This window comes from Aureococcus anophagefferens (assembly GCF_000186865.1).
Source record: "Aureococcus anophagefferens unplaced genomic scaffold AURANscaffold_68, whole genome shotgun sequence".
Classification (NCBI taxonomy): Eukaryota; class Pelagophyceae; order Pelagomonadales; family Pelagomonadaceae; genus Aureococcus; species Aureococcus anophagefferens.
In genome coordinates this window covers 5554-29557 of record NW_008705619.1, presented here as the reverse complement: position 1 = coordinate 29557, position 24004 = coordinate 5554, and the positions used below count along the sequence as shown (strand labels likewise).

The 24004-nt window shown below is 70.7% G+C and overlaps 9 protein-coding genes across 9 annotated transcripts in view; 4 read left to right on the top strand and 5 right to left on the bottom strand.

The window, feature by feature from the left end:
* AURANDRAFT_68137 (expressed protein) overlaps positions 1–1638 on the bottom strand; it is a gene marked incomplete at both ends in the record, with an annotated part of 3717 nt that extends 2079 nt beyond the window's left edge. Inside the window, one exon of the mRNA XM_009043755.1 lies at positions 188–1638. Coding sequence (XP_009042003.1) covers positions 188–1638 — 1451 coding nt within the window. The remainder of the gene's footprint in view (positions 1–187) is intronic.
* Positions 1639–2285: 647 nt separating this feature from the next.
* Positions 2286–2525, bottom strand: AURANDRAFT_8113 (hypothetical protein; the record flags this gene model as incomplete). Its single annotated transcript, XM_009043754.1, has 1 exon — positions 2286–2525. A coding segment is annotated over one exon (240 nt), but the record flags the coding sequence as incomplete, so codon positions are not given.
* Positions 2526–6661: 4136 nt separating this feature from the next.
* On the top strand, positions 6662–7021 carry AURANDRAFT_34205 (hypothetical protein; the record flags this gene model as incomplete). The annotated part of the gene is made up of 1 exon (XM_009043768.1): positions 6662–7021. A coding segment is annotated over one exon (360 nt), but the record flags the coding sequence as incomplete, so codon positions are not given.
* An 8-nt stretch (positions 7022–7029) lies between these two features.
* On the bottom strand, positions 7030–7788 carry AURANDRAFT_34244 (hypothetical protein; the record flags this gene model as incomplete). Its single annotated transcript, XM_009043753.1, has 1 exon — positions 7030–7788. One exon carries the CDS (start codon positions 7786–7788, stop codon positions 7030–7032), a length of 759 nt encoding a protein of 252 aa, XP_009042001.1.
* Positions 7789–8303: 515 nt separating this feature from the next.
* Positions 8304–8588, top strand: AURANDRAFT_7470 (hypothetical protein; the record flags this gene model as incomplete). The annotated part of the gene is made up of 1 exon (XM_009043769.1): positions 8304–8588. A coding segment is annotated over one exon (285 nt), but the record flags the coding sequence as incomplete, so codon positions are not given.
* Positions 8589–9362: 774 nt separating this feature from the next.
* On the top strand, positions 9363–9644 carry AURANDRAFT_7983 (hypothetical protein; the record flags this gene model as incomplete). Its single annotated transcript, XM_009043770.1, has 1 exon — positions 9363–9644. A coding segment is annotated over one exon (282 nt), but the record flags the coding sequence as incomplete, so codon positions are not given.
* Positions 9645–11786: 2142 nt separating this feature from the next.
* Positions 11787–16486, bottom strand: AURANDRAFT_68134 (hypothetical protein; the record flags this gene model as incomplete). Its single annotated transcript, XM_009043752.1, has 2 exons — positions 11787–15363; positions 15645–16486. 2 exons carry the CDS (start codon positions 16484–16486, stop codon positions 11787–11789), a joined length of 4419 nt encoding a protein of 1472 aa, XP_009042000.1.
* A 453-nt stretch (positions 16487–16939) lies between these two features.
* Positions 16940–17572, bottom strand: LHC55 (putative plastid light harvesting protein; the record flags this gene model as incomplete). Its single annotated transcript, XM_009043751.1, has 1 exon — positions 16940–17572. One exon carries the CDS (start codon positions 17570–17572, stop codon positions 16940–16942), a length of 633 nt encoding a protein of 210 aa, XP_009041999.1.
* A 3996-nt stretch (positions 17573–21568) lies between these two features.
* AURANDRAFT_34230 (hypothetical protein) lies at positions 21569–21796 on the top strand (the record flags this gene model as incomplete). Its single annotated transcript, XM_009043771.1, has 1 exon — positions 21569–21796. A coding segment is annotated over one exon (228 nt), but the record flags the coding sequence as incomplete, so codon positions are not given.
* Between the last annotated feature and the right edge of the window lie 2208 nt (positions 21797–24004).

Here is a 24004-nt window from a genome sequence, read left to right as displayed (position 1 = left end):
GCGTCATCATCGATTCAACAATGACGTTAAGCAGGCGCGACGACGTTACTTGCGACGATCATGACCGACGGACAAGGTCAAGCACCTGCGCCCGCGCCGCGGAACACACTCCGCTTCTCGGTGTGTTAACTTCTTCTATCTTGGTCGCGCGCCTCGCTTCGGCGCGCGGGTCTTCTTGGCGCCTCACTTGTCGCCGGCGATGTCGAGGCGGCCGAGGTCCGCGAGGAGCGCGTCGTCCTCGAGCGCGAGCGCGTGGGCGCCGAGGTCCTCGCCGTCGCTGTCGCCGTCGCTCGGCAGGTCGTCGCCGTCGTCGAGGCGCAGGCACACGTGGTGCACGTTCGAGTACTCGAGGATCGCGCGCGCCTCGACGAGGTGCCGCGCGACGTGGTCCGCCACGGGCCCCGCGACGAGGCCGCGCTTGCGCCAGAAGGCCGACGCCGCGTCCGTGTTCTCCGCCGCGGCGAAGAGGAAGGCCGCGCGGGTTCCGGCCTCGACGCGCGCGAGCCGCTCGACGGCGTCGAGGAGCCGGGAGCCGACGCCCGTCCGCGCGACGCCCTCGCGCTGCGCGACGCAGACCGTCGTGACCTCGGCGACGACGCTCCGCCCGCTCTCGAGGAGCCGCAGCGTCGCGCCGCCGACGACGCGGCCGCCGCCGTCGCGCGCGACCAGCGTCGTGCTCGCCTTGTCGAAGACGTGCTTGTGGAGGCAGCTCCGGCCCCGGAGCCCCGCGAGGAGGCCGTCGGCGAGCTCCTTGTACTGGCGCAGCGCGTCCGTCGGGTCGTCGCCCCGGACGCTCAGCGCGTCGACGCCCGGCGCCGCCGCCGCGGCCTCGGCGGCCGCCGACGGCGCGAACGCGGCGACGTGGGGCCCCGAGAGCACGCAGCGGCCCGCGCGGTCGCGCACGGCCGCGAGGGGGCCGTCGAGGGTCCGCGGGCCCTCGACGCGCGCGTTCGCGAAGTCGGGCCAGTCGAGCGTGTCGAACGACGCGTCGACGTCGTAGCGCACGCGGAGCCGGCCGCCGCGGCCGTTCGGCCGCCGCTGGAGCACGCGGACGACGCGCGACACGTACCAGCGCGCGCGGTTCGTCGGGTCGTTGTCCGGGTAGGCGTTGATCCAGACGACGTCGCCGAGCGACGGCACGTCGCTCCGGCAGAACGAGCACGGCGGCGGGCCGGCCGTCGACGAGGGGCGGCCCCGCGCGGCGTCGACGGCCGCGTCCGCGGCGACGGACTCGATGGCGACGAACTTGATGGGCGGCGGCCGCGGCGCGCGCGGCGGCCGCGGCTCGTCGCCGCGCAGGGCCCGCGCCTCCCGCGACAGCGGCTTCGGCGCCGCCGGCGCCGCCGCCTCCGTGTCCGGCGCGCCCACGGGCGACGCCGCGGGGAAGAGCGGCCGCCGCAGCATGGGCGACCGCGCGCGCGCCTTCTTGTCGTGACCCTTGGCCTTGGCCCGCTTGTCCTTGGGCTTCTGGAGCACGTCGCCTCGCTTCAGCACGTCCGACGGCGTCGGCGGCGCGTTCTCGTCGTTTTCTTTGTCGCCGCCGCGCCGCGCCGGCTTCTCGGCGGAGCGCACCTTCAGGAGATACGCCACCTGTTGGCGCTCCGTCATGGACGCGAAGTCGGGCTCGCTGGACGGCATCGTCGCGCTAACGTCGTCGCCGACGTTTCTGCGAGTGTGTTCGGCGCTCCAAAGCGGTTGACCCGAATAGGGGTTTCGGTCGCGTTCTTGAGCGCCCGTCGTCACGGAGAAGTCCTACACGCCCTTCGACGTTCGCAGCGCGTGCTGAGAGCGGCGCCGATCAGTCGATTAGCAGCAGCACATGCGCAAGTTAACAGATTTGGCCAATGTTGCACTTCAAGCTGCTTCAAGTTGATTCGGATCTGGCGCCCCTACGCGCTCAGCGGCTCCAGCAGGCTCCGCGGGGAGCGGGGCGTCGCGGGCCCGTCGTCGGCGAAGATCTTGAGCGCGTTCGACACCGCGAATTCCGTGGCGTCGGCGCCCGTGGGCGACGACGCGGGCGAGCCGAGGGACTTGGAGAACGAGTGCCGCGAGGACCGGTGCGCGCGCTCCATCTTCGAGTCGCTGAGCGAGCGGAGGCGGCCCGTGCGGCTCGTGCGCTTGACGCGGCCCGCGTTCGCGACGAGCCGCTCGCGCTCGCGCGGCGACGTCGCCTCGAGGACTTGGTCGCCCGAGAGGCCGCCGTGCTTCGCGAGGAGCTCCTCGACGACGTCCACGCCGCAGAGCGCCGCGCGGTCGCGCGCCGTGCGGTTCGCGTCGTCGAGCACGTTCAGGTCCGCGTCGCCCTCGATGAGGCGCGCGCAGATCGCCTTCTCGCCGGCCTGCGCGGCCTTCATCAGCGGCGTCGACCCCTCGGCGTCGGCCAGGTTCGCGTGCGCGCCGAAGCTCAGCAGCGCGTCGACCTCGACGACCTTGCCGCGCTGCACCGCGGCGAGCAACGCGCACTGGCCGAGCTCGTCCTGGTCGTTGACCTTCGCGCCGCGCGATATCAGGAGCTGCAGGACGTGCTTCGACTTGGAGAGGCAGCCCGACAGCGTCGCCGCGAGGATCGTCCCCGTGCCCGCGTCGTCCTTGAGGCCCGCGTCCGCGCCCGCGTCCAGGAGCGCCGTCGCAGCTTTCACTTGGCGGCATTGGAGCGCCAGGCCCAGCGCGGACTCGCGCGGCGGGTCCATGCGCGTCGCGTTCGCGTTCGCGCCCCGCGCGAGCATGAGCCCCAGCTCCTCGACGCGGCCGTTCTCCGCGGCCTCCAGAAGCTTGTCGTCGAGCTCGCCCGTGAGGCGCTGGAGCACGTGCTCGTAGGCCTTGCGCTGCGCGTCCTTGCCGCCGCCGAGCTTGTGGAGCACGTTCGACGCGACGCGGCCCGCGGCGCCGACCGTGTTGTCCCGCGCGTCGCCGCGCTTGAAGAACTGGAGCGTCGCCGCGTCCACGCTCAATCTTTGGCGCACCGCGAGCGCGCGGACCTTGGCGTGCTCGCGCACGAAGTGGGTCTTGATGACCATCTCCATGTCCTCCTCTTCTCCCGCCGTCAGCGCCGTCGCCGCTGTCGCCAGCGCCAGGAACTCGTCAAAGTCCAGCGTGCCGCTCTTGTCGACGTCGAAGCGCGAGATCAGCTCGAGGATCTCCGACTCGAGGATGTTGTCGAGCCCCCACTTCTGGAACACGAGCACGATCTCTGCGAGGGGTCGCGCGTCGCGAACGCGTTTTCGCGAAACGAGACGCCGCGGTCGCGCCCGACGCGTTGAGCTCCTGGTCGTCGTCGATGTCCACGGAGTTGAAGAGGCGCCGCAGCTTCTTGACGTCGTCGGCCTTCATCGCGTGGTTCGGCTTCGACGCGTCGCCCAGGCCCAGCAGCCCGTCGCCGCCGCCGTCGCCCGAGTTCACGATCATGTGGAGGAGCTGCTTGAAGCCGCCGACGACCATGACGCCCTCGCCCGGCGCCTTCGCGCCCGCGGCTTCGAGCGCCTCGGCCTCGGCGGGCGACAGCCGGAGCTCGTGCAGGTTGAAGAGGTCGCGGACCTTCGCCGCGTCCATAAAAACGCCCAGCTGCTCGAGGAAGCCCTCCACGTGGGCCATGCGCAGATGCTCCGCGCCGCTCCCGACGAGCTGGAAGAGCGCGTTGAGGCCCTTGCGGTCGTCGTCGGCGACGGCGAGGCTATCGTCCTCCGGCGGGGCGACGACGCCCAGGGCGAGCGCCTCGCTGTGCTGCTCGAGCAGGTTGACCAGCGACGGCCGCCGGCGGCGTAGACCGCGCCGGGGCACCTCCGGCGTCTTGAGGTGGTCCAGGGTCATCGTTCCGCGCGCTCCTCGAGGCGTGTTCGCGCCGGCCGCAGTAGTGGCAGCGCGTAGATGAAAATAGAGCCCGGCAGTTTCAAAACTTGTTTCAGAGAGCTGAAGTATACCTTGAAGCTTACCTCAGCCGCGCGCCGCGCTTCGGCCTCGGCCCGCGGCCCCGCGTCTTCGCGGCGCGCGGCGACAGGGGCGCGAGCTTCGCCGGCGCCGCCGGGAGCGGCCCGTCGCCGTCGCCGTCGGCGTCGTCGTCGGGCCTCGGCGCGCCCGGCCGTCGCGTCGGGTTCCGCGCGCGGTCGAAGAGCGTCTCGACGCGCGGCCGCGCGTGGAAGAAGCGCAGGACGTCGTCGAGGCCCGTCTGCTGGACGTTGAGGTAGACGAGGTCCGCGCACTGGAGGAACGCGTCCGCGGAGCCGCTCAGACCGCGGCAATAAAACAAATTCACGCGCCGCAGGTGCGGCAGTTGCGCGAACGCGGCGACGCCGCCGCGGACCGCCGGCACGTGCGAGAGGCACAGCGTCTCGAGGTCGCGGAGGTTCGCGAAAGCCGCGGGATCGCCGTGCAGGTTGCAGAACCGCAGCGACAGGTGCTCGAGGCTCGCGAGGCCCCGCAGCTCCTTGACGTCGCCGAGCGCCGCCGTGTCGTCGAGGCGCAGCTCCACCTACCGAGTGCGTCATTTTTCTTCGTTTCTCCGGTCGAAATCTCTCGAAAATCGTCACGGCCGCAGGACGCCGCAGCTCCACGAGGTGCTCGAGCTTCGCGAGCGCGGCGACGGATCCGCCGACGCGCTTGCAGCCGTCCAAGACGAGCCGCTCGAGCTTGCCGCAGGCTCTGAGGTCCTCGAGCGTGCCCTCGAGCCCCGCGCTCTCGGACGCGTCGAGGTGCGCGAGCGTGCCCGCGGCGGCGGCCGCGACGTCCGCGAGCTTGCCCCGAACCCGCGGGCATTTCACGAGCTTGAGCGTCCGGAGCGCCTTCATGCCGCGGCAGGGCGACAGCGACCCCGTGAGCGCGTCGCAGGCGTAGGCGTCCCAGATCTCGAGATAGCGCACGACGAGGTTCCCGAAGAACTGCTCCGTCCTCGCCGCCGCGAGGGCCGTCGACGCGTCCATGCGCACCGCGACGAGGCGCCCGTCGTCGTCGGCCGTCGCGAAGGTCGGCGGCTTCAGCCGGGGCACCCAGAGGGCCCACTCCAGCGCCGTCTGGCAGTCCAGGGCCTTGGCCTTGTCGCGATACTTGTAGGCGATGACCTCGTCCGCGTTGCGCGACCGCGAGTAGACGTCGTGGCCGTGGAGCCCGCGCCGCGCGGCGATCATCGTCCGGTGCGAGATCTGGAGCTCGCAGATGTGGCCGTCGACGGAGACGTTCACGAGGCAGTCGCGCCAGCCCGACGACGTCTCTCGCTCGAAGCGGCTCTTGCAGCGCACGGGCCGGAGCTTCCGCGCGACGGCCTTGACGACTTTGGCGACGTCGTCCATGGTCTTGCAGACGGCCATCGCGCGGCAGAGGTCGAGTACGTGGTCCGCGGCGCCCGGGCGGTCCGGCCGCAGCGCCGTCTTCTCGACGACGCGCGCGCAGCCCTTGAAGTCGAAGGTGAGCTCGTGGTCCGCGCCGGACTCGGCGAACGCGTCGGCGACGGACGCCTCGAACGCGGGCCGCGCGGCCGCGGCCTGGCGGAAGAGGGTGACGACGTGCTTCTCGCGCTGGAGCACCTTGCGGCCCTCGCAGGACCGCGCGTAGGCCTCGCACTTCGCCTCGACGAGCGCGACGGCGCGGAGGTACGCCTCGACGCCGCGGCGCTCCGACGTGTCCACCGTGTGCCAGAGGCTCTTGTAGACGTCCCCGAAGAACTCGGGCGCGGCCCGCGACGCGTCGAGCAAGGTGCACTCGTCGCGCAGCATGGTCTCCGCCGCCGCGACGACGGTCGTCGCGAGCGCGTCGCACGCGCGCGAGAGCCGCGACGGGTCGCCCTCGCCCGCGAGCAGCGCGCGCTCCGCGTCCTCGATCTCCGCCCGCGCGGCCGCGACCAGGGGGTGCTCGCGGAGGGGCGTGAAGGCGACGAGCTCCGGCGGCAGGTTCATCTCGTTCTTGCTCTTGGTCCGCCGCGCCTCCTCGGCGGCCGCGGCGCCGTCGTCGCCGGGCTCGCGGCCGAGGCGGTCCTCGTTGAAGTCGCGGCCGAGCTCGAGCAGCAGGTCGCCGATCTCACCCTTGGCCACGCCGCGGCCAACGAACATGGCCTCGAGGCAGTCCAGGAGCGCCCGCCGGCCGTCGCGGCTCTGGAGGTGGCCCGGGGCCTCGCCGGCGGCCTTGCACTTCTTCGACGACCCGACGACCTTGGACAGCGCGCCGCTCAGCGACGCGCCGGCACTCGCGACGAGCGCCTTCACCTGGCTCGGGCCCTTGCCGGGCGACGGCGCCATGGGTGCTATGGGCTGCTCATTAGATGCTCATCGTCGCATGCTCATCGTCGCGCTCGCGCTGGACGAGGGAAACGAGTGCACGAGCGACCTCATCCACACTCGCTTACACACACGATGGGCCCGCAAGCGAACGACGCCGCGACGCCGTCCCGGTGGCGCGTCAACCTGTCGTCGGCCTCCGAAGGCGCCAAGGCCATGCCGTCGCCGCTCGGCTACGTGCCCGCGGACGCCGTCTCGAACGTCGAGGCGCGCCGCCGCGCCAAAGAGGAGAAAGAAGATGCTTTCGCGCGCGCGCCGCGCGCACCGACCCCGCCGCCCCGCGCAGAGCGAGACGACGCTGAACGCGAAGCAGCGGTCGAAGACGGAGATGATGCAGAAGGTGCGACGACCGCGCGCGCGACCGACCGCCGCGCGACCGCTCGACGCGCCCCGCCCCGCCGCAGCGCGCGATGGAGATGGGCATCGCGCCGGGGAAGAACATTTTTATGCAAGGGTTCATGATGTGGATGAGCGGGTCGTCGATCAACATCTTCTCCATCATGATCACGGGCATGGCGTTCATCAACCCCGTGAAGTCGATCCTCGCCATCGACGACACGTTCAAGCGCTTCGCGCACGACCCCGCCGTGGACCTGACGCTGCCGAAGCTCGCCTTCGTCGGCTGCAACTGCGGCATGATCGCCCTCGCCCTCTGGAAGCTCAACACCATGGGCCTGCTGCCCATCACGGCCGCGGACTGGACGTCGTTCCTCGTCGACAAGACGCACGTCGAGTCGTCCTCCGTGCCCATCGCCCTCTAAAAACAGTATTACCCGAAGATGTCGGGCTGGGGCGTCGTGCGGTACCAGGGCCGCTGCTCGACCATGCCCTTGGGGAACGCGGACTGCGCGGCGACGCGGGAGAGCTTCGGGCCGATGAAGACGTCCTCGCCCTGGTTCCAGTTCGCGGGCGTCGCGACCTGGTGGAAGAGGGACAGCTGGACCGTGTCGACGGCGCGCAGCACCTCGTAGAAGTTGCGGCCCGTCGTCGTCGGGTACTGCATCGTGAGGCGGACGCGCTTGTCGATGTCGCAGATGACGACGAGCGTCGCGGGCACGAGGGCCGCCTTGGCCGAGGGGAAGTTGCGCTTCTTCCAGTCGTGCTTCACGAGGCCCAGCTTCGCGGAGATCTCCGCGTCCGCGTCGCTGATGAGCGGGAACGCGACCTTGCAGCCCTCGATGTCCTCGACGGCGGCGATCCACTCGCGGTGGCGGTACTTGGTGTTGCAGGACACGCCCATGACGCGCACGTTGCGCGCCTCGAACTCGTCGCGGAGCTTGCTCAGCTGGCCCATCTCCGTCGTCGCGACGGCCTCGCGGTCGCCGGGGAACGTGACGAGCACGGACCAGACGCCGTCGACCATGTCGTGGTACGTGAACTTGCCCACGGACGAGTCCGCGCTAAAGTCGGGGATCTCGTCGCCGACCTGCAGCGTCAGGTAGCGCGTGCCCCAGCCGCCGCGCGCGCCCTTTTCGAGCACGGCGCCGCCGAGGACGCCCAGGGCGCCCTGCGCCTGCTGCGACGCCATGTTATTTTTGTTGGTGTTGGAGGGCGCTTTGTCTATGTCGAAGCTCGAGGGCGCCGGCAGCCCGCGCGCGCCGACGATGGGCGCCGCGGGCGCTGAGGAAGCGCGTCTTTGAATGGTCAACAGGGGGGAAACATCGACGTTACCGTTGGTCAAAATGGCATGGGTTTGAGACCCCGGTACTGAGCTCGCGTTGCCTCCGCCCACGCGCCGCTGACCTTCCGCTGCGCATCGACGCCGTGCGCCTGACCTACGAGGCGCGGCGCGGCCGAGCGCGTGGTCCGGGCATGGACGCGTTGGTGAAGGATGCGAGAGCCGCGATTCGAGCAAACGACGAAGCCGCGCTGCGCGACGCGATACGCCGCGGCGCCGACGTGAACGGGATGGTGCCTTGCACAAACTACGCCACGGGAGCGCGCGCACATTTCCCCTTGCTGCAGCTCGCGACGTCCGTGGGGCTTGCGGGGATGTGCGAAATACTCTTGGCCGCAGGAGCAGATGCGAACATCGGTTCCACAGACAACAACAGTGTCTCACTGCATGACGCCGCTATTAAAGGCTTCATTGCCTGCGTGCGTCTTCTTCTGCGAGCGGGCGCGGACGTGAACGCTCGAGCGAACACTGGCGGAACTCCTCTTCACGTTGCGTCTTACAACGGACGTGTTGATGCCGCCGAACTCCTCATCGCCGCGGGCGCGAACCTGGAAGCGAGGAGTCAACATGGTACCACCCCGCTGCGCGTTGCCCTCCGAAGAGGTCATCGCGAGGCCGCCCTGACGCTGCTGCGTGCCGGCGCGGCCATCAAAGGCTTACTCTCGTCGGAGATTAAGCCAGAGAATCGCGCCCTCCACGACTACATGATGGACATCATCGACAAGGGCGGCTGGAACGCGCGCGTCGAGCGCCACCGCCGCCCGCTCATGAGCATCCTGTCGAACCTCGCGCTCCCGCGCGACGCGCTGGTCGTCGTCCTCTCCTTCTGGTCCCCGCCGGGCGGCCACTAAGCTCGGCTCATGTGCCCAGGGGAGAACGGGGGTCGTTCTTCGCGCGCGACAGCGCCCTCTGGCTTAACGTCTGGCGCGCCGTTCTAAGGGCAACTTTACGGAAACATTGCCGCCGCGGCAGATTAATCTCAGCTGGGCATTTGAGCTGAGAGCACTCTCTGTGCCGGCACTGAGCCTCGCCTGCGCCTCCGCCCGCTGCTGACCGTCGGCAGCGCATCGACGCCGCGCGCCTGCTCTTCGAGTCGCGGCCGAGCGCGCGGTCCGGGCATGGAGGCGTTGGTGACGGATGCTAGCAATGCGATATATGCCAACGACGAAGACGCGCTGCGCGACGCGATACGCCGCGGCGCCGACGTGAACGGGGTGGTGCCTTGCGAAAATCAAGCCACGGGAGCGCGCGGCCTTTTCCCCTTGTTCAGTCTCGCGGCGTCCAAAGGGCTTGCGGGGATGTGCGAAATACTCTTGGCCGCAGGAGCAGATGCGAACATCCCTTCCACATTAGACGGCAGCGTCTCACTCCAGATTGCCGCTTACAATGGCAGCACTGCCTGCGTGCGTCTTCTTCTGCGAGCGGGCGCGCACATGAACGCTCGAGGGAACGATGGCGCGACTGCCCTTCACACTGCGTGTTTCCATGGACGCGTTCATGCCGTCAAAGTCCTCATCGCCGCGGGTGCGAATTTGGAAGCGAGGAACCAACATGGTACTACCCCGCTGCGTTTTGCCCTCCTAAAAGGTCACCGCGAGGTCGCCCTGACGCTGCTCCGCGCCGGCGCGGCCATCACGGCCTTGCCCACGAAATGGATCGAGCCAGCAAACGAAGCCCTTCAGGACCACATGGTCGACATCATCGACAAGGGCGGCTGGAACGCGCGCGTCGAGCGCCACCGCCGCCCGCTCATGAGCATCCTGTCGAACCTCGCGCTCCCGCACGACGCGCTCTGCGTCATCCTGTCCTTCTGGTCCCCGCCGGGCGGCCGCTAAGCTCGGCGCATGTGCCCAGGGGAGAACGGGGGTCGTTCTTCGCGCGTGACAGCGCCGTCTGGCGCGGCACTCTGGGACTGGACGTTCGATGTTGCCGGCAGCTTGCCCTGGTCAAGTCGGCCTGAGCTGAGACTCTTGAGATCAGGCCGGCACTGAGCCTCGCTTTGCGCTTCCGCCCACGCGCCGCTGACCGTCGGCAGCGCATCGACGCCGCGCGCCTGCTCTTCGAGTCGCGGCCGATCGAGCGCGCGCGGTCCGGGCATGGAGGCGTTGGTGGAGGATGCTAAGCGCGCGATTTTAGCAAACGATGCAGCCGCGCTGCGCGACGCGATACGCCGCGGCGCCGATGTGAACGGGATGGTGCCTTGCGACAACGAAACCACGGAAGCGAGCGGGCTTTTCCCCTTGTTGAGTCTCGCCGCGTGCAAAGGGAACGCCGGGATGTGCGAAATACTCTTGGCCGAAGGAGCAGATGCGAACATCCCTGCCACAACAGATGGCTCTAGCGCGCTCCATGATGCCGCTGGCAACGGCTGCACTGCCTGCGTGCGTCTTCTTCTGCGCGCGGGCACGGACGTGAACGCTGGAGGGAACAAGGGCTTCACTCCTCTTCACGCTGCGTGTTGCCATGGACGCGTTCATGCCGCTGAACTCCTCATCGCCGCGGGCGCGAACCCGCAAGCGAGGAGCCAACACGGTTTCACCCCGCTGCTTATTGCCATCGCAAGAGGTCACCGCGAGGCCGCCCTGACGCTGCTCCGCGCCGGCGCGCCCATCACGGTTTTGCGCGCGGAATGGATCAAGCCAGAAAACAGCGCCCTCCACAACCACATGGTCGACATCATCGACAAGGGCGGCTGGGACGCAAAAGTTGAACGCCACCGCCGCCCGCTCATGAGCATCCTGTCGAACCTCGCGCTCCCGCGCGACGCGCTCTGCGTCGTCCTCTCCTTCTGGTCCCCGCCCGGCGGCCGCTAAGCTCGGCGCATGTGCTTAGGGGGGAAACGGGGGTCCTTCTTCGCGCGTGACAGCGCCGCCTGGCGCGGCACTCTAAGGGCAACATTGGGTCAACCGCTTCAAGTTGCCGCCGGTCAAAATCGGCATGGCCAATGTGAGCTGAGAGCCCTCTCGGTGCCGGTACCGCGCCTCGCTTTGCGCCTCTGCCCATCGACGCCGCGCGCCTGCTCTTCGAGTCGCGGCCGAGCGAGCGCGCGTGGTCCGGGCATGGACGCGTTGGTGAAGGATGCTAGGCATGCGATAAAGGGAAACGACGAAGCCGCGCTGCGCGACGCGATACGCCGCGGCGCCGACGTGAACGGGATGATGCCTTGCAAAAATGTAACCACGGGATTGGACAGCCATTTCCCCTTATTGAATCTCGCGGCGTCCATGGGGCGTGCGGGGATGTGCGAAATACTCTTGGCCGCAGGAGCAGATGCGAACATCGGTTCCACAGACGACGACAGTGTCTCACTGCATGAGGCCGCTTACCGCGGCTTCACTGCCTGCGTGCGGGTTCTTCTGCGTGCGCCCGCGGATGTAAACGCTCGAGAGAACCATGGCGCGACTCCTCTTCACATCGCGTCTCAACGTGGACGCTCTGATGCCGCCAAACTCCTCATCGCCGCCGGCGCAAACATGGAAGCGAGGACTCAACAGGGTAGCACCCCGCTGCGCATTGCCATCGCCGCAGGTCAGCGCGAGGCCGCCCTGACGCTGCTCCGCGCCGGCGCGGCCATCGCGGCCTTGCGTAGAGCCGAGATTACGCCAGAGAACGGAGCCCTCCACGACTACATGGTCGACATCATCGACACCGGCGGCTGGGATGCAAAAGTCGAGCGCCACCGCCGCCCGCTCATGAGCATCCTCTCCAACCTCGCGCTCCCCCACGACGCGCTCCTCACCATCCTCTCCTTCTGGTCGCCGCCCGGCGGCCACTAAAAGCCTCCGCTAAGCTCGGCGCATGTGCGCTTAGGGGGGAACTGGGGGTACTTCTTGCGCGCGATGCCGCCATCAGGCCGTGCAGGCCTTCTGGAGCGCGGCCTGGGCGGGCGCGGCGAGGCCCGCGTACGCGGCCTGGACGGACGCCGGGTGGTCCGCGTTGAGGCTCTTGAGCGCGCGGGCGGCCCGGGGCGCCGTGGACGCGTCGAGCTGGGCCGCCGGGGGCTTGGAGGGCGTGTCGCCGTGCTCCTCGTAGTCCGCGAGCGCGTCCGCGAGGCGCGCGGCGGCCGTCGACACGTTGGCGGCGTCGCCGAAGAGCGCGGCGTCGCGGCTCTCGACGAGGGACGCCAGGTCCTTGTGGGCCCGGCGCGCCTCCTCGTCGTCGGCCGTGAGGGGCAGCTTCGCGAGCCACCAGCCGAGGAGCGGCGCGCGCTCGGGCGCCGCGCCGCCGTAGACCGCGTCGACGATGGCCTTCACGGCGTTCGCGGCGTTCTCGGCGACGCGCGCGGCCGCGTCCGGGTCGTCGTCGTCGTCGTCCTCGGGCCGCGGCGCCGCGTCGGCGACGGAGCGCAGCAGGTCCGCGGCGGCCTGGGGGTTGTTTTGGGTGGTGGACCGGACGAGCTCCTCGCCCAAGGGCGACCGCGACACGACCGCGACCGCGTAGGCCGCCGTCGCCCGGAGGTCCGCGCCGCCCAGGCCCTGGCTCAGGATCTTCAGGGACATGGCGAGGACGAGGGGCGCGGCCTGGGCCGCCGCGGGCGCGGCCGGCGCGTGGTCGACGACGTCGACGAAGACGCACAGAGCGGCGTGGAAATCGCGCTCCGCGGGGTCCGGCGCCTGGATCTTGGGCCCGTAGTAGGGCGCGACGCGCGCCGCGAAGGTCGACGTCGCGAAGGCGTCGCGCTTGAGCTTCAAGGCCCAGCCGAGCGCGTTGACGACGTTCGTCTGGAGCGCCTCTTCCGACTCGACGGCCTCCTGGAGCACGTCCGCGTCCTCGCCCTCGGCGTCGTAGGCGTCGTCGTTGGCCAGGTCCTTCTCGATGGCGTCGCGGCGCTGCGTCGAGGCCGTCGCCAGCGTGAGGAGGGTTTGCGCGAGCCCGTCCAGATACGCGTCGTCGAGGAAGCGGCCCAAGGGCGCGTGCGAGCCGCCGGACGCCTGGGCGGCGGCGAGGCCGGCCTCGAGGCCGCCGGGGTGGCTCTGGCCCACGTGCTCGAGGACGTCGGCGACGGCCTGGACGTGCATGGGCCGCGCGTCGTCCGCGGTCTCCTTCTGGGCCGCGTCCGACACCGTCCGCAGCGCGGCCGCCGCGAGCGCGCCCGCGCTCTCCAGCAGCCCCGGCTCGCCGGGGTGCTTGCGCAGGCGCGCGACGGCCGCGCCGACGACCTGGCCCAGGCTCAGGGACGCCGTGGACCGCACGGACTCGGAGCCGACGAACGTCGCCAGCGGCGCGAGCGCCTCCGCGAACGTGACGGCCGCCGCGGACGGCAGGCAATCGCCGCAGGCGTCCGCGAGCTCGCCGAGCAAATCCGACGCCTTCTCCTTGGCCCACAAGGCCCGCAGGTCCACGGTGATGCGCAGGTCGCCCATGACGACGGAGTACGTGCCGTCCTCCTCCTTGCGGCCCGCGTCGTCGCCGCCGACGTTCGGCGCGTGCGAGATCTGGGGCACGGCCGTCGCCGCGGCGAGCAGCGGCGCCGCGATGGCCTCGAGGTAGGCGTCGACGGCCGCGCCGCCGCAGGTCTTGACGACGGACACGGCCGCGGGCAGGAGTACGGACAAGGGCAGGTCCGCGTCGACGTCGTCGCCCCCCTGCTGGGGACCCGCGGCGCCGAGGTCGCCCGCGATGGCCGCGAGGACCTTGGGCGCGTCGGCGGCGAAGGTGTCGACGCCGACGGCGGCGCCGACGACGGCCGCGCAGTCGATCGCGCGCGCGCGGACGGCCGCGATCTGGTCGACGTGGCGCCGGTCCGCCGTCGCGTCGAGCGCGGCGAGCAGCGTGGGCATGAAGGTCCCGTAGTAGGGCCCGAAGGCGCCCTCGGCGCAGGACGCCACCGTCGCGACGGCGTCGAGCGTCGCCTTTTGCGCGTTCGCGTCGCCGCCGACGCGCGCGAGCGTCGACGCGAGCGCGGGCACGACGGCGTCGAGGTGCGCGTCGACGTAGGCCGGGTCGCCGCCGTCGTCCTCGCCCGCGGAGGCGAAGACGGACAGCGCCGCGCAGAGCGCGCCGGCGACGCGCGGCGGGCTCCGCGCCGCGTCCGCCAACGCCGCGGCCAAGGCGGGCACGGGCGACGGGATCTCGTCCTCGGAGCACGCGCGCTGGTAGGCCTCCTTCGTCGCCATGGACAACGCGCCCACGAGGCGGCAGGCCTCGACGACGCAGCGCGGGTCCGACGCCGGGGCCGCGATGGTCCGCGCCGCGACGGCCGCGGCCGTCGCGACGTGGGGCTTGAGCTCCTTGGGCGCTCCGAGAGCCAGCGCGTTGAGCGCCGCGAGGCCGCAGCGCGCGTCGACCCAGCTCGCGGACCCGAAGGCCTGGCCGCAGAACTCGAGGAGCGCCGGCGCGACCTGCTTGCCCAGCGCGCCGCAGAGCCGCTTCAACGCGTCGTCGCCGGACTTGGCGTGGTCGCTCTCGTCGTCGCGCTCGCCGAGCGGCGCGAGCTCGCAGGGCCGGCCCGCCCAGGCCGCCGGTGCGTCGTCCTCGACGGCGCGCGACAGGCCCACGGCGACGGGGACTAGAGATTGGACGAAGACGGCCGCGTTGCGGCGCGCGAGAGCGGGAGCGGCCTCGCAGAGCGTCAAAGCCACTTCCAGCGCGCGGCCGCGCGTCGTCGCCTCGAAGGCGTCGGCGTTCGCCGCGGCGCCGACTAACCGCGCCAGATCGCCGGCGAGCTTCGCGAAGAAGGCCGCGCCGTCCGCGGCGACGTCGACGAGCGCGTCGAAGCACTCGACGGCCCGGGACTCGTCGCCGGCCTCGAGGAGCTTCTGCGTCGCGGCGAGGCAGGGCCCGCAGAGCTGGGGGCCCACGGTCGCCTTGCGCGCCTTGGCCGAGGCGCGCGCGCCCAGGGCGCAGGCCGCGCGGACCGCGAGCGTCGACGTCTCGCCGTCGCCGACGGCGCAGTAGCGCGCGAGCAGCGGGCTCAGCGCCTCCGCGCCCGCGTCGCCGCCGGCCGCGTCGGCCTCCACCAAGGCGCGCGCGAGGCTCAGGCAGATGCGCGCGGCGGGCGCGCGCGACGCGTCGCCGGCCTCGACCGCCGGGACGTTTTGCCCGAGCGCGTCGCCGGCCATCCGCAGGACCTCCGGCCACGCGCCCGCGGACGCCTCGGACGCGACGGCGTGGCAGAGCTGGCGCGCGACGAGGGGCGACGCCTCGCCGAGCATCTTGGCGCAGAGCGCCTCGCGGAAGCTCGCGACGACGGCCGCGGCCCACGGCGCGTCGGACCGGCACGTCATCGGCGCCGTGAAGCGCCGCGCGAGCACCGCCGCCATGACGCGCGACGGCTCGGGGAGCGTCGCGCCGGCGCCGACGGCGTTGAGGAGCTCCTGCGCCAGGGCCTCCGCGTTCGACGCCTGCTGCTGGAGGAACGCCTGCTCCGCGGCCTTGCGCGTCGTGTTGTGCGGCGAGTTGAGCGCCGCGAGGAGCTCCGCGGTGCTCTTGAACATGAGCGCTTCCATTGATGAGTTCTGTGCTTCTATGTGTGCTGCTGCTGCGTGCAATGCCGGCTGCGTCACGCGCTTGCGATACTGTACACGGTCGACGCGCCTGGTGAAATCAAATCTCAGAGGAGCTCGAGCGCTCGAGATGCCGCTCTCCCACCCGCCTGCGGACCCCCGGCCAAGTCTGCAGGCGGGTGCCGCTCCCCGAAAAAGGCCTCGAAAAGTGGCCGGCCAGGCCGGGGTCTTTGGCAGCAACGAGTTTTTACGCCTCCTCACAGCTCCGGTCGGTCGTCGACGTCCCAGGGCTGGCGGAACGGCGCGCCGCGCTGCGCGTCCAGGGGGCACCTGCACCCGGCGCAGGCGTAGCCGTCGGCGGCGAGGTCCGCGCACGCGTAGCCGGCCCAGGCCGCGTCGTCGCACGTGTACTCGCCCGCGGGCATGCGCTGCCGCGGGCAGAAGGTCGCGGCGGCGCCGGAGTCGTCGAGCCAGCTCGGCGGCAAATCGCCCGCGGCCATGGAGCGGACCCAGCGCTGCGCGACGACCTTGCGGCCGCGCTTCACCGGGCACGCCGCGTGCCACAGGCGCTCGCGCTCGACGGTCGCGTGGTCGGGCTGGAAGTTCCAGAAGACGAGCGCGTCGCCGGGCTCCGGCGCGAGGCGGAGGTGCTGGTCCGACGCGCAGTAGGCGTCGAGCGCGTCCTCGCGGATGACCTGCTTCGCGAAGTCGACGGGCGGCGGCAGCGTCGCCGGCGCCGACGACGCGTTGCGCACGAAGGGGAAGATGGTCTCGCCGCCCTCGTCCGCGCGTTCGACGTAGATCAGGACCGTCGCGACGCGCGCCGTCGACTTCGCGCTGTCGGCGTGGAAATTGTAGTAGTTTCTCGTCGAGTTGTAGCGCGCGACCTGGAGCGCCTCGCCGTAGCGCGGCGGGATGCCGACGGCGGCGTGCATGCGCTTGACGGCGCCGGCGACGACGGCGTCGTCGCGCTCGACGGTCCGCGGCACCATCCACGACTCCGACGTCCGCCGCTGGTCGTTCGCGCCGACCTCGAGCTCCGACGCCGCGAAGCGGCTCGACGACAGCGCGAGCAGGTGGGCGATCTCAAATTCGTCGAGCATGCCGTGGTGCAGGTGGATGCGCGGCTCCCAGGACAGCACCGTGATGTGCGCTCGGGAAATGGAGGCCAAGCAGACGACGATGGCCCAGGACAGCATCGTTGCTGTGCTGCAGTTTTGTCGCTTCGCGGACTGCGATCGGACTGGAGAGCTCGATGGCGTCGCGCTGCGATCGTATCGTGCTGCTATTCGACTCAGTACACCATCCGAGAGCCAATCGAGGCCTTGTTCAACTTGACATTCAACATGCTGCAGACGGGAACCCACGCGCGAACCAGGGCGCCGCTTAGAAGCTCTGCTCTAATACGAACCGACCGGCCGTTCGACTCTAAACAAGAAAGTCGCCCGCTCCGATGCAGAGGCACCGCACACAAACAAACTCCGGGGGGCACTGCGTTACGAAGGAGAAGACGAGAGGAGGCGCGTGCGCCGGCCCGGGCGGTCGAGGTGGGTTCCCTAGTTGTGCGTGATGGGGTAGAAGAAGTGGTGGTCGCACGAGTCGAGCTGGGAGTGGATCATCGCGCCCGTGACGCCGAGCATGGCGGCGCGGCCGTTCTGGAGCTCGCACGTGAGCGCGCGGTTGCGGGCCGTGACGTCCTCGATCTGCGTCGTGAAGGGGTAGCCGCCGGGGATGGTGCCCGCGGAGCCGTCGTAGCCGCCGGGGAGGTTCTGGGGGCCGCCCGTGTACTGGGACGCGGGCATGGCGGCCGTCTCGGCGATGAAGCCGAAGGCGACGATCTGGAAGAGGCCGAACTTGGGGATGTTCTCGATGGCCGCGAAGCCCGTGCCGATGTCGGCGAACTTGACGGAGCCGTCGAGGGTGATGGAGCCGGGGAAGGTGATGCCGAGCTCCTGGACCATCATGCCGATGAACGCCGTCATGGCGATGCGGCCGTGCTTGATCTCGACGGCGCGGCGGCGGGCGAGGGACTCCTTGTCCTCGAAGAAGAGGCCCGTGGGCTCGATCGGGCCGGGGTCGACGCCGATGTCGGCCGTCGTGTCCACGGGCGCGCGGCCGGCGGCCGGCTTGGCGCCGCCGAAGAAGGCGGACGCGACGGGGGCGAGGGCGAGGGCGAGGGCGAGCTTCATGGTGTGAGTGTCTGCGATCGGGGGGGTCGGTGAGGGGGTGCGGGCGGGGATGCGGTGCAAGGGGCGGGCGATTAAGGTCAGGATTTCAGCCCCTCTGACGATCGTCGGCGATGACGATTTTCGGTCCGTCGAAAAAGAGCGGGCGGGCGGGAGAGAGTTGTGGAGGGTGGTCAGGGGTGTGATACGCGGCAACGGGGCCGGGGAGGCGGGCGGATGGGGGCGGAGACGGCGATTGGACGCTGCTGCAGCACGGGTGGAGGGCTTGCAGTGGAGTGATGAGGCACGATTGAGCCACGAGTCCCTCTTCAAAGTTGCTGTCTTCAAGATGTACTGCAAAAGGCTCTAAGATGACCGCGTCATTACGCACTCACGAACGTCAGCTCCTCCTCCCGCGCCGCGGCGAACCCCGACACGGACGAGACCGCGGTCGCGTCGTCGTCGAAGGCCTCGTCGCGCGCGCACGAGTACGCGAAGACGACCAGGTCCCGGAGCGTGTGGCGGCGCCACGTGCTCGGCGGCAGCGTCGCCGCGCCGTTCCAGGGCAGGTAGAACGCGAGCGGCGGCCACTCGCGGATCGCGCGGTCCGTCGGCGGCAGGGGCCTCGCGCGGCCGCGGACGTGGGCGACGTCCAGCAGCCCCCGCGCCTCCGCCGTCGTGTAGCGCTTCGACGCGCCCCGGTAGCGCTGCAGGAGCGTCCGGCTGCCCCAGCGGTCGCCGTGGTCGCCGCGGATCTGCGCCAGGACGTCGCGCACCGCGCGCTCGCGCAGCAGGCACGGGATCGCCTTGAACCGGAGCGCCGCCGCGGGCAGCAGCGCGCCGCGCCGCGGCCGGCTCCGCCCGTGGCGGCCCAGCGCTTCCGCAAAAACCTCGCGCTCCTTGAGCCCGTCCATCTTCTTGGAAATTTTGGCCCACTGGTCGTCGTCCTTTTTCGCTTCAATCCGCCGGTGCGCCGCGCGCTTCTTCTCCGCGGCTTTGAGCGCCAACTCCGCGCCTGGGCAGCAAAAGAGAGATTCAACGTCGCTTCAACGTGAGTGTTCCGCGCGCGCGCGTTCCGGAAAAAGCATCAAGGCTTCGAGACCGTTCCGATAGATGATCGCTCGTCCAAAAATCAGCCGAAACGAGTGGAAAACGGCCGAGATAGGAGCCTCCAAAGTTGGGAATTTCGCTCTCTTTTGCTGCCCTGATCCGCGCGGCGCCGCTTCCACGCGAGGCGCCGCGCGCGCTCGGCGACGCGCGACGACGACACCGTCGCCGTCTCCGCGGAGACCACCGTGTCGCTGCTTTCCAGCGTCTTCAGGAACGCGTCGCGCCGCGACCGCGCCTCCGCCGCGGCCTCGGCGGCGTCGCGCGCGAAGTCGTCGCGGCGCTCGCGCTCGACGTCGTCCCAGAGGCGCCGCAGCACCACGAGGCGCGCGGCCGTGCACGCGGACCGCGCGCGGATCAAATTCTGGAGCACGCGGACGCGCCGCAGGTACGTGACGCGCGCCGCGCGGATGCGGAAGGACCAGTTCGTCTCGCGGACGAACGTGCGCACGCGCCTCCGCGCGATCCGCTTCCGCCAGCAGCGCAGGTTGATCGTCACCGCCAGACACCGCGCGCGCGCGATCTTCGCCGTCGTCGCGAGGCGGGCCAGCAGCGCCAGGCGCTTGTACCAGCAGGCCAGCACGATCTGGGCCGCGCGGCGCGCCGCCGCGAGCCGCCGTCGTTCGCGGCCCCCGACGAGCGCGTCGAGGAAGAGGTCGCCCGCGGCCGCGGCCGCGACGCCGGCCAAAAAGTGGCGCGCGCGGCCGAGGTCGCTGCGCCGCTTCGCGCGGTCCGCGATCGTGCGCAGGCGCGCCTCCTCGAGCGCCCTCTGGCGCTCGAGGCGCTTCGCGCGGACCGCGCCGACGGCCGACCCGCGGCCCTTCCGCGCGTCGGGCAGCGAGCTCTGGCGCGTCAGCGGCGGCGGCGGCGCGGCGTTGGCGTCGACGTCCCCCAGGATCTTGCGGCTCGGCACGTTCGTCAGGAACGCCGGCGACGGCGGCGGGAGCACGTCGGACGGCTCCGCGCCCGCCCAGCCGACGGACGACGCCGCCGCGGTCGACGACAGCTCCTCCTGCTTCGAGCCCTCGTCGACGGCGGAGGGCTCGTAGCGGCCCACGGACGGCGGCGCCGGCAGCGCGTCGAGGGCGCGCTTGACGCGCCGCGCGGCCCGCTTCTTGTTCCTTTTCGGCGTGTCGGCCCAGCCGTACTTTTTCTTCTGCCGCGGGCTCCGGAACGTGGGCTTCTTCGACTCCGGGTCCAAGGTGATGGACTTCTGCTCGCCGATGGCGCCGGCCAACGTCTCCGCCACGAGCCGCTTGTTCACGAGCACGGTCATGCGCCGCTGCTGCTTCGACGTCCGCGGCGGCGTCTTCGGCGGCGGCACGTAGGCCTTGTCGACGTCGAGGGTGACGAAGGACTGGTGCGTCGCCGCGGACGCGCCCATGGGCGTGTCGTAGGTCGGCCGCCGCGACCCGTCGTCGAAGAAGCTCACGGCGGAGTTGGACGAGCCGGGGTGGCGCCAGGCGATGGACTTGTCGCCGAGGGACGTCGCGGACGTGGCGCCGCCGGGCGTGTCCGCGAAGCTGAGCTTGCGCCCGCGCAGGTGCGCCTTCTTCTCCTCCTTGCGCGCCATGGCCGCGGCCACGAGGCCCGCCTCGGGATGCCAGCCCATCGACGGTTGGCCTATAATACACGCGGCACCGTGCAGTGCAAGGGGCAGCCTCCCTCAGCGCGCACGATGGGCCGCTACGACGACTCGGACGCCGAGGAAGAGGCCACGCCGAAGCCGCGGTCCATGCGGGACCTCCTCGAGGAGTACGCCTGCCGCGTGAACCCGCGGCCCGTGGAGTACTGGGGGTTCCCGGAGGAGCCGGACCACGCCCTCCTCTGCGACGTCTTCCGCGGGCGCACGAACATCGTCATGCGGAAGCGGACCGAGGAATACAAGCGCAACGGCAAGAAGGAGACGCGGGTCGTCGAGTACACGGCCCTCGCGTCGGCCTGCGCCAAACACGCGCAGGTCGTCGCCGCGCCCGAAAAGTACGCCGCCGCGCGCGACGCGCAGACGGGCGTCACGGCGGTCCACGCCTGCGCCTTCAACGGCTACGCCGAGACGCTCAAGGCGCTCCTCGACGTCGGCGGCGCCGACGCCTACGCGAGGACGGCCTGCGGCGTCGACGCGTTCGAGATCGCGCGGCGGCGCGAGCACGCGGACGTCGAGGCCGTGCTCGCGGACGTCGAGGCCGCGCGCCTCGCCCGCGAGGCGGCCCTGCGGCAGGCGCCCATCGACGAGCAGCTCGCGAAACAGCGCGCCCTCGAGGCCGAGGCGCGCGCCAAACGCATGGAGGAGATGAACCGCGTCGAGGACAGGGCAGGACAAGAGAGCGAAATTCCCAACTTCAAAGGCTCCTATCTCGGCCGTTTTCCACTCGTTTTGGCTGATTTTTGGACGAGCGATCATCTCTTGGAACGGTCTCGAAGCATGGATGCTTTTTCCGGCACGCGCGCGCGCGGAACACTCACGTTGAAGCGACGTTGAATCTCTCTTGTCCTGCCCAGGTCGAGGACGCGAAGCGCCGCATGCTCGAGGAGGAGGCGCGCCGCGCGCGCCAGCGCGCCGCCGAGGAGCGCGCCTGGAAGCGCCTGGGCATCGTCCCCACGCGGCGCACGAAGTGGAAGGGCATCACCATCGACGTCGACGAGCGCCGCGGCGTCGGCTACTTCCCCAAGATCCTCCGCGAGATCCCCAAGTCGCGGCCGGGCCAGGACGGCACGGGCGTGCCGAGGACCCTCGGGTAAGGACTCGAGGGGCGGAGAGGAGTCGGGCGCGGTGCGGAGGCTCGCTTCAAGGTCGGCGGTAACGGAAACTTTGACGACGTTTCGGCATCCAAGCATGATGGGGCTGCCCAAGATGCCGCGTAGGCCGAGAACCCCAGAAGCCGCGACGCCGGTGCGCGGGCCCTGAGCAGCGTGATGGATCCGGCGGCCTTCGTGGCGTCGGCGCGAAAGTCGACGCTCTACGAGCTCCTCGGCGCGTCGTCGACGGACGAGAACGAGGCGCTGCGAAAGGCCTACCGACGACGCTCGCTGCAATTCCACCCCGACAAGCACGCCGGCGACGACAGCGCGACGGAGGCATTCCTCATCATCTCCCGGGCCTACGAGATCCTCAGCGACGACGAGGCGCGGCTCGCCTACGATGTCAAGCTGGCCCGCGAGGCCCGCGCGTCCCGGGCCGCGGCGGACCGCGCGGCCGCGCGCGCGGACGCGAAGCGCCGCGAGGCGCGCCGCGCGGCGGCCGACGCGGCCCGGACCAAGGCCGACGCGGCGCGCAACGCCGAGTTCGTGCGAACGGCGTCGTCGCGGTACACGTCCGCGGCCGTCGCGCGCGCGGAGGCCCGCTTCCCCGCGGCCGCGAAACCCTTCGAGACGCGCGCCGCCCGCGCCGCCGCGAGGCAGCAGCAAAGGTTCGCCTCGAAGCTCGCGCCCGACGACGACTCCGACGACGCGTCGTCGGCCGCGGACCACGCCGAGTGGTCCGACATCGCGGGCGGGCTCGCCGCGGGCTCCCCCGGGGACCGCAGGGCCGCGGCCGCGCGCATGGCCGCGGAGCTCGAGCGCTACCGCGCCAAGTTCGACTCGGAGCTCGCGGACATGATGGACGCCGAGCTCCGCCGCTTGGACGAGGGCGCTCCGTCGCTCCAGCGCGGCGAGCAGCCCCGCTCCGCCGCCGACGTCTGGGCCGCGCTGTCCGCGCCGGAGGCGCCGGAGACGCCCGCGCCGCGCACGGCCGCCGTCGACGTCGACGCCGTGACGCGGGGCCAGTTGTTCCGGTTGCGAGCGCGCGGCGGACCGGCGCGGGCTCACCACGTCGCCGTCGCGCGGGGGGCGCTCGCCTGGCGCGAGCCCGGCGGCAAGGTCGCGGGCTCCGTGCCGCTCGGCGACGTCGTCGCCGTGGACGTCAAGACGCGCAAGTTGGCCACGGTGCTCCTCGTCCACGGCCGCGAGGGCCGCTGGGCCTTCGAGTTCCTCGGGTCCGAGGCGTCGCCGGCGACGTGGGCGGCGACGCTGACCTACCTCGCCGCGGGCGGCTGGATGACGCGGGCGCCCGCGCGCGTGAGCTAATATGCCGGTACTTAACTTCTTTCGGCGGCGCGGCTCTTCCCCGGAGCGGGGGGCGCGCGTGGGTTTTGGCGCGAGCGCGGCGGCGGCGGCGTCGCCCCGGGGCCGGACGTTGGGCGTCCCGGGGGTCATGAGCGCGGCCGCGGCGTCTCGCGGGGAATGGGGTGAGCGATCTAGAGGCCACCAACGGGGCAGTTGGTGTCGCCGGCTCAGCCCATACAGAAGCCGCACTTGCGGGCGGCCGTGATGGCGTCGTCGAACTCGAGGTCGCCGTTGTCGAGGCCGACGTCGAAGAACGTCGTCTCCGCCTCGGCGATGATCGTCGCCGCGGGCTGGGTCGCGCGCGGCTGCACGGCCGGCGGCGCGAACCTGCGCGCGAGAGAGGGTTCGGGGCAGTGGCGACAGCTCGACGGCGCCGGCGGCGCGCGCGACGGCGACCATGAGGCCCAGCGCTGCGAGCAGCACGCGGAACAGGTTCACTGGGTTGCTGCGCGGGGGTAATGGGTGTTCAGGAGTGCGTATGGGCGTGATGGGTACGGCGTGTTTCAGGCGTGTGCGTGGGGCTGGCGCACCTATGCACGACCCGCACCATGACTTGCTTCCGAGAGCACTGATGCTTCAAGCCGACAGTCGATTGAGAGCAGCTTCAAGATGAAGCTGGTGTTGCCCCAGTGACTGCGCTTGGCCTGTATTTCGCGGAGTGCGGGGACAACATCCTTCACATCGTCGACCTGGGTGAGCATGGTCGACGACAAGTTTGCTTGCGGGTCCATGTCGATAGCGACCACAATTACATTCGGATGCGTCGCCGCAAACGCTGTCGCGCTGTGAAAGCACATCGTGGTTTTGCCGACGCCCCCCTTGTTCGTCCAGAACGTAAAGGCGTCCGATATCATCCCGGGCGTCGCGCCTGTCGTGGACTCGGCCATCTGATGAATGGACGACGGCCAGAGCAGCACGTTCTCGCACTCCTCGAGGCGGCTTTTGCCTCGCCCGAGATTCGCCCGGCGAGCGAGCTAGCTGTGGATTTTTTGAGGCGATCAATGAGGTCGCCATCGATGAGGACTCTCCTCCTCGTCGTCGCGACCGCATGGGCGACGGAATGGAACGCTACTCTATGCGATCGCCGCCCCATGTACTGGGTCCACATCCATAACGCGGGCGGGACGTCGATCCGGACGCTCGCGGAGCGCTACGGCGAGCGCCCCCTCGAGCCGGCCTCCGTGAACTGGAACCTCTGGCTCCACGAGAAGGAGATGAGCCACACGGTGACTGCAAGGGCAAGGG